We start from the raw sequence: 13,953 nt of genomic DNA, 5'->3' as shown, positions 1-13,953 counted from the left end.
TCGTGCAGGACACATGGGCCCTGCCAGAGCCGTTTCCTCCTAGCTGGCCCCTCGCATACCCTCTGTTCGTCCCCCAAGCCGCAAACCCCCCGGGGCCATCGGTCTTGACGCACCCTACTGGCCTCTCCCGTTTCCCTGGCTTTCTGCAGGGAAAGATCCTCTCTAGAGGATCTGCAGAAGTCAGCGCTGTTTATGCTGGGGCGCTTGCGCCGACGGTACCCAAGTTTTCTCACTCCCCCCCCCGTCCCCTTCCTGCCCTATTCTGACGACCCCTCCCCCATGCCCTAGTTCTCTAGTTGCTCCCACACGTGGCAGAGGGGGCACAGAGGTCCTTTTCACGTAGGAGGTTTCCAGCGGCCCCTTCTGATTCCCCTCTTGTGCCCCCCCACCTCCCCCCTTCCCCCAAGGGTGTAAACCTGCCTCCTTCCCCGCTCTCCTTCCCTGGCCAGGCTTCACGGAAGGGGGGGGTGCTTTATGTGCAGGTGGATGCCCCCCTTTCCTTCCCCTCTTCTTTTCCTACGTGGGAGATCAGCAGTGGAGCACACAAAAAGGGTAGCGCGTTGTCCGCCACCCCCACCCCACCCACGTTTCCTTGTGTCCCCGCAGGGCGGCGGCAGCATGGAGGCGCGCTTCACGCGCGGGAAGTCGGCGCTGCTGGAGCGCGCCCTGGTGCGGCCGCGCACCGAGGTGAGCCTGAGCGCCTTCGCGCTGCTCTTCTCTGAGCTGGTGCAGCACTGCCAGAGCCGCGTGTTCTCGGTGGCCGAGCTGCAGGCGCGCCTGGCCGCGCTGGGCCGCCAGGTGGGCGCCCGCGTCCTGGATGCCCTGGTGGCTCGCGAAAAGGGTGCCCGGCGCGAGACCAAGGTACTGGGGGCTCTGCTCTTCGTCAAGGGCGCCGTGTGGAAGGCGCTCTTCGGCAAGGAGGCCGACAAGCTGGAGCAAGCCAACGACGACGCGCGAACCTTCTACATCATAGAGCGGGAGCCGCTCATCAACACCTACATCTCGGTGCCCAAGGAGAACAGCACGCTCAACTGCGCCAGCTTCACGGCGGGCATCGTGGAGGCAGTGCTCACGCACAGCGGCTTTCCGGCCAAGGTCACTGCGCACTGGCACAAGGGCACCACGCTCATGATCAAGTTTGAGGAGGCGGTCATAGCCCGGGACCGGGCGCTGGAGGGCCGCTGACCCCGCGGGAGATAAAGAGTGCAGAGAGCCCCCTTCCCAAATGTGTCCTGTGTCTTGTGTGGGGGCCTCAGAGAGCCACTCAGCACCTGGACCCAGGTCCCTGCCTCAGGCCTGCCCCGGAGGCCAGACCCAAGCCTGTTTGGGGTCCAGCAGGGCTGCGGTGGAGGGGGGCTTCCACATGGGGGTCGGGGAAGGCCTGGGGTGGTGTGGAGAGAAGCCTGCAGAAGTTGGTACTGGTGTGGCTGGAGGCGGGAGGGTGCTGATCCTCTCTGGGATCGCAGTTCGAGGCCGGCTGGAGAGTCGGGGGTGGAGGGACAGGGCGAAGACTCTGTTAGACCAGAGGCCGGCACACTTCCGTAAAGGGCAAGATAGTAGTTTATGCCTACAAGTCTCTGGCCAGCTACCCTGCTCTGCGGTGTAGACAGCAATAGGTCAAGGATTGGCTGTGGCTGTGTGTCTAGAAAACAGAGGGGGACTGTTGGCTGACCCCCGCTTTAGACCCTCGCTTCTCAAAGTGTGGTCCGCGACTGGCAGCTCCAGTACCTCCTGGGAGGTGGTGGGAACGCAGACGCGCAGGCCTACTAAGCGAGCGCGTGCATTTTGGCAAGTCCCCCGGGGGATCCCTGGGTGCCCTATTTTGAGAAGCAGTGCGCTAGGGCACAGAATCTGTACCAACTGGGGTGCCTGGGCCCCACCCCCACAGCTTCCGATTCTGCAGATCTGAGTGGGCTGAGGATTTGCATTTCTACAAGTTCCCAGGAACTGGTGGGTTAGCTCCAGGGGCCGCATTTTAAGAACGATGCCCCGGGGACCTGGGGAAATGGTTGGGCTCGCTTCAGAATCCCCTGGGTGCCGGTGATATTAGGAAGTTGATATTGATCATACGTGAACACATCCTTGTTTTTTTGTTTTTATTTTTCATTTAAATGTTTTAAGTAACATCTCCACCTAGCCTGGGGCTTGAACTCACAACCCCGATCAGGATCAAGAGTCACATGCCGCATGCCGTACCTACTCAGCCAGCCAGGTGTCCCGTGTGTTCCTTGTTTAAAAAGAAAATCCGACACTTAAGGCAACCCTACATTTCCCTTTTGCCCACCGGCCTCGCCGGGTTCCTAAGAACTCCCCCTCCCCAAGGAAATCCTGCCAGACTTTTCTTGGGGAGACTTGTTCAGATGTCTCCTCCCCCTCCTCCTCCTCCTGGACTTCAACAAGCATGACATGAACGAGAACTTGGCGGTGCTCTGGGCTGGGTCCCCTCACTGTTTATGGAGGGTTTAAGGGCAGGATGGACACAGATTTTCCATTGCTTTTTTCGGGTGCGTTGTGAAGGTCGGCATGAGGTGGGGAGCCCCAAGGCGCCGCGTTTGGTCAGGGGGCGGGTTCGGTTATTCCAGCAAGGGTGATGAGGGGGGTGGGCTTCACCCACCTCGAAGAGGGCAGTGAGTGCCAACAGCGTAAATGGAACTACCAAGCACCTGCTGTGTGCAGCACGGGGGACAGTCATGGTCAGGAAGAAGCTGTTGCCTGGGGCGGGGGGAGGGGTGGTCAGGGTGGCCGTCTGAATCTGTGGTGAGGGGTCAGTGCCTAGGAGGCCAAGGAGGATTTGAGGTCTGGAGTCCAGGAGGCAGGTCCGAGAGCACGGAGCCAGAAGCCGCCGGCCGGGAGAAGTGAGGCAGGGCTCGCGGTGGCTGGGAAGCCCGATTTCAGAGGCAAGTGGAGACTTTGGGGTTAGCAGCCTGAGGTCCCCCGGGGACCCTGGCGAGGGTGGCTTCCAGGGCCTGCTGGGTGAGGGGCAGCTTGCGGAAGCAAGGGGCGGGATGCAGGAATGGCCCAGGCAGCCCCATCCAGAGGCCTGGAGGTGAAAGATACCAGAGTCGGGGGGGATGGGCTGGTCCCGAAGGGCAGGATGCTGGGAGCTTGAAAGCTGGGAGAGGGCCCAGGGTCTCTCCCCGCCGAAGGTGAGGAGGGACTGACTTGTGGACAAGGGAGGGGCGCACCCCTGAGAACAGGCAGCGGTGGTCCGGCAGCCTTGGGCTGCAAATCAAGTCTCTACTGCAGTAGTGAAGCCCCCGGAAAGGTTGGGAGGGGGGGTTCGGAGGAAGAGGAACTCCACACCAGCCCTTGGTGCACCAGACAGACATGATGCTTCCCTCGTTGAACAGACCACGAAGGAGGTCATTTGCCCACGGACACACATTCACTACTCAACAGCTATTTATTGAACACCTACTGGGTGTCAGCTGCTGGGGTCCCAGCGGAGAACAAACCAAAAGCTCCTCCCTTCCTGAAGCTCACATGCTAGCCCCAGGCTGAGATCAGTGAATGACACACAGTTTGGCTGGAAGGGGAAGGGTTCTGTGCTGAGAAAGTACATCAAGGGTTAAAGGGATCCGGAGTCAGGGGTGTCATTTTAAACTGGAAGGATCGGAGCGGGGATAGCCATCACTGAGGAGCTAGCAGGGGGGTGGGGCATGTGCAAAGGCCCTGAGGCAAGAGCAAGCCTAAATGTGTAAGGGCCAGTGAGGAGGCTGGTGTAGGTGCTAGGTTGGGGGAGGAGAGAGAGGAGGTGAAGCTGGGGAGACCAGGCAAGTTGCAGGCATTCTGCAATTGCAAAGCACCCTGTAAGACTGTGGGGTTTTTTTTCCCCTCTCTGAGCCAGAAGGGAACTTCTGGAAGGTTTGGGACAGTGAAGAAGAGATCAAGGCAAGCTAGGGTAGGGGCTATACCAAGGCGGTCGCCGGAGGGGTGAGAAGTGGGCAGATTCTGCACGTGGCTTTCCCTGAGGATTTGGAGGGGGCAGTGGAGGGAACCTGTGGTGAGTGTCATCCCAACATTGGCCTGAGTGACCGGCAGAGGGGCTGGGAGTCCCCTTTGCAGAGCTCAGGTAGGCGGCGGTGCACTGGCCTGGAGGTCCAAGGAGGGGTCTGGGGGGGCAGAAATCGGGAAGCAATGGCTAGATAACAGGCGCCCTAGAGCTAGCTCTACCTCTGCCCATTCCCGGTCCCAGGTCTCCTGGGTGCCACCGTAGGGCCCTCCCCGGCCCCCTTGACCCGGGCCGTTGACTCCCAAGTCCAAGGTGGTCCAGGGTGGTCCTCCCCTCACGGGTTCCCCTCCAGGGGCCCGAGAATCACATGAGACCATTCAGTTCTTCCCTTTCTTTTTTTAACATTTATTTATTTTTAGAAAGAGAGAGATCACATGCAGGGGAGGGGCAGAGAGCCAGAGAGAGAGACAGAAGAATCTGAAGCAGGCTCCGGGCTCCGAGCTGTCAGCACAGAGCCCAATCCGGGGCTCGAACCCACGAACTGTGAGATCATGCCCTGAGCCGAAGTCAGACTCTTAACCAACTGAACCGCCCAGGCGCCCCTGGTTCTTCCTTTCCTAGGCCAGGAACTGGGGGTAGGGTGGGTAGGCAGGGGCTTTAACGAGGGATGTCCTGTGATCCTGGCCCACCTCCCACCTCGGCCTCCGGGACTGACGGGCTGGTGCCACCTGCGCCTTTCAAAACCTGTGTCAGGGTCATACCAGCACCTTAGGGCCTGGGTGACCGGGCCACCCATGGGCCTGCTAGCATTTACTGAGTGCCTTCTGTATACCAGGCCCATTCTGAGCAGCCTCGGCTGGGGGGATGAGGCTGCCAGGCCACCGCCCTGCCCTGCAGTAGTTTTAGGGGTCTAGGGTGTTCTCTGCCCCACGGGACCCCAGAGTCTTCATGTCCAGCGCTGTCTAGGAAACGCTCCTTGTAATAAAGTAGAGAGGGAAACTGCTGCCTTGGATACTCAGATGGCCTCAGGCACCATGTTCTGGAACTCCCGGCTCCCATATCCGGAGACCGGATCCAGAGAGGCTCCTGAGTGGGGCCATCTTTGCCCCCATTTTATTGACGTGGGCTGGGGGCGGGGAGACTGGCTGCCCGAGCCAGGGGTCCTCTCCCTGGGGTGCTAGGGCAAGGGGACTGCATCTGGGGAGGCCAGGGGTGGGGTGGGGGTATGGTGCTGGCTCCGGCAGACTGGGCGGGCTTGACAGAGGAGGCTCACAGGGGTCTGAGGCTCCCCGGAAAGTTCTAGAGGTGGGTGCTCTGAGCCCTTGAAGGCAGGGACGTGGGGACAGCCTGCTGGGCTGAGGAGCAAGGGACAGGCCCTCCAGGCACCGGCAGGAGCTAGGGAGGGGTCAACAGCCCTTCTTCCGCTCGGGCAGGAGAAAATGTTGCTGGGACTTTGGCCATGGAAGAGGCATCCAGACTGTGCTTGAGGGTCCTTGGGGGCCCCTGCTGTGGGCGTGGCTATTCCTGTGTCTGAGCTGGGGGAGGGCATGGGGGGTGCACCTGGCAGGTGGGCAGGGGGTCATCAGCATCTGAGTCTCCAAGGACGTCCCAGTGAACCTCGGGGGGCCAAGGCGGCGGGTGGGCGGTCAGCATGTGGCCAGCCGGTCACACACCCACCCCCCCAGCCGGCTGCCACAGAAGGCATCATTCCACTGCCCAGAGCCCTGCATCATCACGCAGTCCTCGCCCTGGCCCTGGTTGTTGGGTTCCCCCGGCCGCCAGTTGCTGGAGCAGAGACTTGAGGTCAGAGAATGGAGTAGGGGGTGGGAGCCCTACTGCCTCCTGCCTGGACGCATCCCGCCCCCCATCCTGCCCCCCTTGGATTCCCACCCCCAGGGATTCTTGGATTCCCACCCGCAACTCCCTGCAGCCCAGGAATACCTGCTTCCCACATCCCCCCCACACACCCGCCCATTGCAGAGAGGCACCCCCTCTCTGAGTCTGAGCCTCACCTGTAGTTCAGGGGGTTCTCGTCCATCCAGATAAACTCCCCCTCTATGTCCAGGTCCCGGAGGCCAATCCAGGTGCCCTTCCGGTTGGCGTGTTTGGCCAGGAAGTCCTGGGGAGCAGGACAGGACTGGAGGGGCTGGGGGGCTGTGCCTTGGGCCCCCCTCACCCCACCATTCAAGAGGTCGTGGGGATACACACGCCCCTGCCCCCCCTGCCCGCCATGCTGGCCACGCCCTCTGCAGAGCCCCGCCCACCTGCTCCTCTTGGCTGTGGATGCTGACCAGCCGCCCCTGCAGTTTGCTGCAGGCGAACCGGGCCTGGATCCACTTCTTGGCGCCCTCGCCGAAGTAGTAACACTTCCTCTGGAAGTTGACCCACTTCTCGGGACACGTGTTACACGTGGAGCCTGGGGTGGAGGAGAGGCTCAGGGGTGCGGTGGTGGTGGGCGCCGTGGTAGGCGCCGTGACGGGCACCGTGGTGGATGCCGTGGCGGGCACCGTGGCCGACGCCGTGGCGGACGCTGTGGCTGGTGCNCATGAAGTCACTCTTGGGGTCCGGGCTGAAAGCAGACCAGGAACTTGCGGGTGCCTTCTTCCTGGCCAGACCCGCCGCGGTGAGGGAGCACCTCAGCTGCCTGCACCAAATACCACCCCCCAGCCCCCCAACGCGGATGCGCGTCATCGACACCGTCATTGTAAATACCTCTCGGCCTGTAGCTCTTCAGCCTCTGCCAGCACCAGCCCCACAAAGAAACCCCCGGCCCACAGCATCACCATGTCGCCAGCTCAGTGGCCCGTGGCACCTCAGCCACCAATGACATCACCACAAACGCTTTCACAATCAGAAGCACATCAACCGCCAACACCATGGCCACAAACCCCACCGCCGTCCGCGGCACCTTCATTCCCACCGTCATCACCGCAGGGACCCAGGATTGCCGGCAACCTCATCCACTGCCACCAGCACCGCTGACACCATCTTCTTGGTCCACACCCCTCGCCAGCCATGGCTTGATCACCAGGGCCCACCCGGCGAGGCTGCGGTTGCCGGCATTGTGTGTCCTGGGCACTGTCTCCACCACCGGCTCCAGGAAGGGCCCTGCTCGCCATTGCTGCCAGCCCCCCCCACCCCCAAACCGGCAGTGGTGACCAGGTTTGGGGAAATTGAGATGATTTTCGTCTAGTTGGAGGGATTGGTCAGCTTATGAAGGAGGGTGCTGGAGGGCTGGGTCCGCATGGGCTTGACCTTGGCAGCCCTGGCCTCTCTCCTCCTGCCCGCATCCCGAGGAAACTCTTAGGCGCTGATACCACCACCACCCAGCACTCCCAGATGGGAGGTTAAACCCACTCTTACTGGGTGGATTTACTCTTGATTTAAAATAGCTTTTCTTGGAATGGCGTGCAGAGAGGGCTCCAGAACTTTGGTGGACTTTTTCTTAAAGGGACCTGGGGCCCCCAACCTCTATGGGGAGCAAGGCTGGATGTGTTGCTCACACACGGGCCAGTAACCAGTATGTAGCCACTGGTGCGGGGGAGGGGTGGGGCGGGGAACATTAAAACCGGAAGGGGGTATCTCTGGGCAGGCGAGGAAAATCTGTCCGCGTGTGGCGCTGTCATCCAGAGACAGCCCTGGAGCTGAGCTCAGACCCCAGGTCACCCCGGCGACCGGGTAGGAAGTGGGAGGCCATCCACCCACGTGAATGTGGTCCAGAGCCCTCCCCAGAGCACCACAGCCGGGTTTCTGGCTGGGATCCCCACAGCCACAAGGGGCCCCAGGGAGCTGTGCTCCACACCAAGCACAGAACCTTCCTCTTCTCTTGGCCAACTAGGGCAGCCGGGGCTTCCCAGAGGTGGAAAGTAAAAAATCAGGGGTGGGGGTGCAGGCGGGGAGGGCTTCAGGGCAGGAGCCCTGTCCCAGGGCAGGGTCCTGTCCCAGGGTAAAGGCACACTGATCGGATGTCTGCTCTTCCTGCAGCTTGCCGGGGCCACCCCTCAGCCCAGCCCTCGTCACCACCAGCATTGCCCCCGTCGCTGCAGAGGGGACCCCTCTGTGCCCCCTGGCTGGCTCAGTCTTCCGGGAGGGGTGATGATGACCCTCCTTTGAGCCACAATGGGCAGAGGAGGGAGAGGCAAAGTGAACCCAGAGACGGTAAAACACAGGAAAGCTTTTACCTGGAGGAGGAACAGAGTGTGGGGGCCCCCACCCCCTCCGCTCCAGGTCCGCGAAGAGAGGCGGCTGGACTCAGAAAGATACTGCCGTGGGTCCCCCATGGACCCTGACGCGTGTCACGTGCGCCCCTTGGCCACACGTTCCCACACACCTGTTGCGTCACACGCACACACCAGTGCGCCTCAGGCACAGACTCACGAGCACACTCACCGTTAGACACCTGCAGCTCTATCCACAGCTTCTCCACCTCCTCCTGGAGCCTTTCCAACGAATGCAAGGCTGTGCGTCTCTCGTTCAAGCCTCGATGATTGGGTGGGNGCCCGGCCCCCAGCCTCAGGGTCCCGCCCCCCAACTCTAGCACCCCCGACCCCACCAATCTCTCACCCTGAGCTTTCATTCTTTTCTGCTCAGCTTGGATTTTCTCCATGTTCTGTGACACCTGGGCGGCTGGGTGCAGGGAGGGGGCTCAGTGGGAAGCAGGGCCTCAGGGCCGCCCCTCCCCCCAGCTCTCCCGCGGGTCCCTTTGTCCTCTTAGCCTCGGTGTTCAGGGGCACCTGCTCATTTTGCCATTCACAGGTGGCCTAGAGCACCGTGTCCACGTTAGTCCAGGCCCCCCAGCCCCCCGACGCCTCCTAGTCCTGAGCCGACACCACTCACCCTGGGATTTCTGGGCCATCTGGTCCCCTCTTTGTCTCTCCACGTCCTTGGAAACCTGAGAGACTGGGGCCGCAGGAAAGATGTGTCCTCAAGAACCAGGAAGGCACGTCCCCAGTCCCTCCCTTCCCTGGCCCCCGGGTGCAGGGCCCCCTCACATTTTCACCTTGGGGGCAAAGGCACCCAGGAAGACACGGGCAGAACGGAAGGAACACGTGCACCCTTCCCCCCACCCAGAATGAGTTGTAAAAGCCGCCGGCATTTCGGGAAAGCTCACTGGAGGCAGGTGTAAAGGCTTCACAAGTCTTAGCCCCGAGAGGATGCCCACTTTACAGGTGAGGGAACTGAGGCCCGGAGCCATTACGTAACTGCCCATCGGGCCCTTCGTGGAGCCCCGCCTCTCCCAGAGGCTCTGGGTCTTCACCCCAAGGGGAGGGGAGATTCAGGCTGACCCCCGCTTCCCAGTGGGGGGTACTGCCGCCCAGTCTTTCTCTCACGTCCCACAGGGGCCAGCGGGCAGAAGCAGGAAAGGACCCCCCCCNTTCATTTTATTCTTGAGAGAGAGACAGCATGGGCACGGGAGGGGCAGAAAGGGTGGGAGACAGAGACGCTGGCCGGGGGGGGGGCAGAAGGGGCTCAGAGGGCTGGGGACAAGGCAGGAGGCACCCTGATGGGGACACTGGACTCGGAGGGGCGTGAGGTCCCAGCGTCTGGAAGTGGGGTTCTGGGAGGGAAGACAAGAGAGGGGCTGCATGGGGCTGGGGGTGTCCTCACGCCAAAAGAGAAGCAGCATCAGCAGCCCGGCCCACAGCATGACGGTCACCAGCCCCAACAGTGCCATCCACGTCCCCTGCCCACAGCACCGCCGCTGCCTCTTGGGAAGGTTTGGGAACTCTGTGGGGAGTTGGGGGGGGAGCCAAGGAGGGCAGGATGAGCCTGGGCTTGGCTCCCCGTCACCCACAACCCCTGAGTCCTGAGGGCCTGTCCAGAGCCCACACTAGAGCCGCAGATCTCAGTGGACCCCCAGCCTCCTCTGCACACCTTCCCTTCCATGTCCCACTGGTGCCCCCGCCCCGACTTCGTCCATCTCTGCATCTCTGAATCCGCCCCTCCACCCGTCCAGCCCTTCTTCCCACATCCCTGAGGGCAGCAAGCCTGACTTGGGGCCAGGCCACTGTCCAGAAAGGCAGCCCAGGGCCAGGAGCTGAGGCCCTTCCTCCACGGGCCCCTCATCAGATGGCCGACTGCCACCCAGCTCTCACTGTGACCCTGTTCCCTTGCCCCCTCACACACCAATGCTAGATCTCCAGCCTCCGGCCCAGAAAGCTGGGTCCTCCCGCCCCTCGGACCTTCAGCTCTCACCCCGTGGCTGTCCCCGACCCTGCGGCCCGTCCCTGCACACAGGACCCTGGGTCTCAGGTCTTCTTCCGTATCCAAGCTCTTCCCCAGCCCTTTCTCTGGATGTCAGACCCCCCGGAGCCTCACCACAATCCCTGGGGCCCCCAAGACTCTACCTTGATGGCCCACCGTGGGTCCAGGCCCCCTCCCCTCACCCTGGCTGTGAGGATTCATCATGCTGAATTCCACTTGCTCTGAATCCCCGTTCTACTTGGCCTGCAGATCGATCAGGCTCCCAGCACCCGAGCTGGAGCCGTACTCTTTTTGTTGGAGGGCGTTGAGTCAGGGCGGGGAGGGGCCTGCGGCTTCCCTCTCCTGCTTGGCTCTGTGCCCAGAAGGCCAGTCAGGGCTCACCTCCCCTGCACCCCTTGCTGGGCCTTCTTCCCAGAGAGACCCAGGAGCCCCTCTCCTCTCCTGGCTGAAAGGTAGGAGGCCAGGTGCTCGGTTTTGCCAGGGTCAGCTCCAGAGTCCTCTCACCTGAGTAGACGTGCTCCTCCATGGCAGCCTTGCTTGGATTCTCCCAGTGACAGGCTGCTCACCACCTGACAGGGCAGTCCACTTAATGGGTAACGTTGCAGCTCTGGTGGGGGTCTGGGTTCTAAGGAGCATTAAGGTGAGATGTCAGGCCTGGTTACCACACAGGACAGCATCTGGGACTTGAGGAGCGCAGTGACCATTGGCTGATTTGTTTCGTCCGTGACCCGGAGTCAAGGTGGCATTTCACTGGGAGATGCAGCTGATGTGTGGAGGGTCACAGGCCTGAGACCAGAGGGGGGGCGCCCCAGAGCCAACACAGGCAAGGTACACAGCAGGTGCCTCATAAATGTAGCAAAGGACTGAACCTCAAAACCAATTTTCTCATCCATAAAATGCCAATATTACCTATACCATAGGCTGGTGGTGTGCTCTCCATGAATGTGTCAAGTGCTGTGATCAAGGTCTGGTTCGTGGCAGTAAAAAATATCATCATCAGCCTGTTGCTATTGCTGCCAGGCCAACTTGGCTTGGGACTCAACCTTCCTGAGCCTCAGTTTCCCCGCTGTAAAAAGTGATGATCGTACCCAACTCACAAGGTCATGGTTGGATCACATGAGATGATAACATATGGGAGTGTTTCAGCAAGGTGCCGCACACACACAATGGGTCTTCAGATCCTAAACATTTATCAGGCATCTACTGTATGCCGGGTCTTGCTGGGTGGTGTAGAAACTCCGTCACCAGACCTCAGCTTCCTCCTCTGCAATGCGCCCAAGGCATCTTCAAAGTCTCTTGACTTTTAAAAAAAATGTTTTAAGTTTGTTTATTTATTTTGAGAGAGAGAGGGAGTGAGCAGGGAGGGACAGAGAGAAAGGGAGAGGGAATCCCAAGCAGGCCCCACGCTGCCAGCACAGAGCCCGACTTGGGGCTCTAGCCCATGAACCGTGAGATCATGACCTGAGCCGAAATTGAGAGTCAGAGGCTTAACCAACTGAGCCACCCAGGCGCCCCAAAGTCTCTGGACTTTAAAGCACCTGTTATGTGCCAAAAAGCGTGGGTTTGGTTACAGGCTGCCTCTCTTGCTGTGTGACCACGGGCAATTTGCTTTCCCTCTCTGAGCCTTGGGGAGGTGGAAATGTGGGGCGACCAGGCTCTGATTTGTGGCGGCTCAAACTGGACCTGGCGCCATCATGGAAGATGCGTCACCATCCTGGAGCCAAGCCTGCCTGAGCCCGAGCTGGACACATCGGGGGGCTGAGTCCTGGCTTCTCCCAGGATGAGCGACTTAAGTTTGCTCATCTGTCAACTAGGGGCAATGGTGCCAACCCCACCGGATGAAGAACGATGGGTGTGCGAGGCCCTGGCACACAGCAGATGCTCAGTTAACCTACTGGCCAGGAGCTGGGGAAACTGAGGCCCTGAGAAGGTAAGTAATTTGTCCACGCCACACAACGGTAGGACGGGGACTTGAACCCAGGACATGTGCCATCGGAGCCCCTATGATCAGCCCCCCGGGGCACCCACGAAGCTCATCTGTTGTCAGTCATCGCCAGGCGCTGGCTTCAGCTTCCCGGACCCAGGACCCCGCACATCTGCTGACTCTGTCCACGCTGCCCCCTGCCCATCCCCCTTCCCTCCCTTGAGACTCAGCCCCAAGGCCACTTCTTTCAGGGAACCTTTAATGTCCGCTTCCCACCTCTGGCCCCGACACACGCAGACACACAGAGGGTCACGTATGTGCTCACACGTTCACACACAGTCACGCAGTCGCGCACCCACACGCTCACAAGTATCACGCACTCACATTGTTGTGGCCGCGGCGCTGTCCCGGGCCGCTGGGGCGGATTGGAGAGGCCGGCGGGGCCACGGGCGCTGGTGAGGTGCTGAGGCTGGGGAGACAGTTTTCTTCTGAAAGCGGGCCCACCCACGGCTTCTATTTTCACAGATCTAATTATGGGCTTGCCACCTGGTTAACCATACTACACGCATGGCCTCCCCACAACTGGGTAAAGTCCGTGCTATTATTAGCTCCATTACTCAGGTGAGCAAAACTGAGGTTTTAGCAGAGATGCTAACCCACATTCCCAGAGTGCTGGGGGAAGTAAGTAGTGGAGTCAGGATTGAACTGACGTGGCTAAGTCATTGTGCCACAGTGGCAAGGAAGAGGGGAGAAAAAGAGAGAGAGAGAGAGAGAGAAATGGAGAGAGGGATGCACAAAGAGGGCCGGAGGGAAGAAACGGATCCATGAGATAACATTCTGGTCAAATAGTAACGATTTTGTTGCATGGTTGCATTTAATAGCAGTGTGTGCTGGGGGTGGTGGGGGACAGTTCCCGGCGTCCGGGGTGCATCAACACATTGACTGTTGGCACTTTATGAGGTAGATGCTTCTGTTCTTAATGCCGCCTTCTTGGTGAAGAATGTGGAGCACAGAGAGGTTAAGTAACTTGCCCAAAGTTATGCAGCTCATCAACGGCAGAGCCGGGACTTGAGCCCAGGCAGCGTGGGTCCCAAGTCTGCAGCCCTAACCACCATGCACCTCGCCTTGTGTTTATGGGGACTCCTGACACCTCACACCCTCCCCTTCTTCCCTAAAATGTGTCCTCCGGTCCTTACCCCTCTTTCCACTCCGAACCCCCATGCCTGGAAGGGCTACCTCCGTCCTCCGGGCTTGATGCCTTGCCTCTTGCTCTGGAAGATGCACACCAGATGGGGGAGGGGGCTGGCCCTGCATGTCCCCCGGACTTTGCACTCCAGGACAGCGGGGACGGTGCTGCCTCAGGTGTCACACTGTGTCTCCAGCATGGAGGGGTGGCCCTCAGTACATGTCTACTGACTGAATGACTGTTGGGTTGAGGCTGTTCATTCAGAGCTTCAACTGTCCCTCTCGACCTTGATCTGGACTAATTGTGAGGACTTGAACCCGCCCGCGGCATGGTTTGCCAAGTGACAGGAGATGGTCACTGTGAGTGGGGAAGAGAGTTGTCAGGTGGGCACCAGAGAGAGGTCACTGGGGCTGCTGTGTAGACAGAGGCAGCAGGAGCCCTTCGGGGGGGTGTGGATCCTGAGTGTCATCATGGGGCCAGGTGGCGGTGGGGACATTGGGGAGCTGTCACCTGGCCCAGGAGCCAGAGGAGGTGTCTGGGGCGGTGGCTGCGGGGACGAAGAGACGGGTGTGAGAAGAGATGGGCCTCAGTGATGGGTGAGGTTGGGTGAGGTTGGGGGGGCGGGTACTCGGAAGACTGCCGGGGTCTCAGTCGGAGTGTCTGGTGGACAGTCAGGCTGTCCTAGCG

At 60.5% G+C, this 13,953-nt stretch overlaps 2 protein-coding genes across 3 annotated transcripts in view; one reads left to right on the top strand and one right to left on the bottom strand.

The window, feature by feature from the left end:
• The window catches only part of TRAPPC5 (trafficking protein particle complex subunit 5), a 2,509-nt gene extending 1,283 nt beyond the window's left edge, over nt 1-1,226 (top strand). For both annotated transcript variants that reach the window (XM_077745678.1, XM_077745679.1), the window contains exon 2: nt 607-1,226. In XM_077745678.1, coding sequence (XP_077601804.1) covers nt 619-1,185 — 567 coding nt within the window. In that variant the 5' untranslated portion in view covers nt 607-618 and the 3' untranslated portion in view covers nt 1,186-1,226. The remainder of the gene's footprint in view (nt 1-606) is intronic.
• A 3,159-nt stretch (nt 1,227-4,385) lies between these two features.
• Nucleotides 4,386-12,540, bottom strand: FCER2 (Fc epsilon receptor II). Its single transcript, XM_077745680.1, is given in 9 exon segments — nt 4,386-5,737; nt 5,965-6,071; nt 6,217-6,368; nt 8,342-8,578; nt 8,789-8,875; nt 9,524-9,679; nt 10,661-10,781; nt 11,245-11,456; nt 12,465-12,540. Coding segments are annotated over 7 exon segments (900 nt in total). The 5' UTR covers nt 10,683-10,781; nt 11,245-11,456; nt 12,465-12,540; the 3' UTR covers nt 4,386-5,598.
• Nucleotides 12,541-13,953: the final 1,413 nt, after the last annotated feature.

Source organism: Crocuta crocuta, unplaced genomic scaffold (genome assembly GCF_008692635.1).
Source record: "Crocuta crocuta isolate KB4526 unplaced genomic scaffold, BGI_CrCroc_1.0 scaffold650, whole genome shotgun sequence".
Taxonomy (NCBI): Eukaryota; Metazoa; Chordata; class Mammalia; order Carnivora; family Hyaenidae; genus Crocuta; species Crocuta crocuta.
This window is presented reverse-complemented; position numbering and strand designations above follow the sequence as displayed.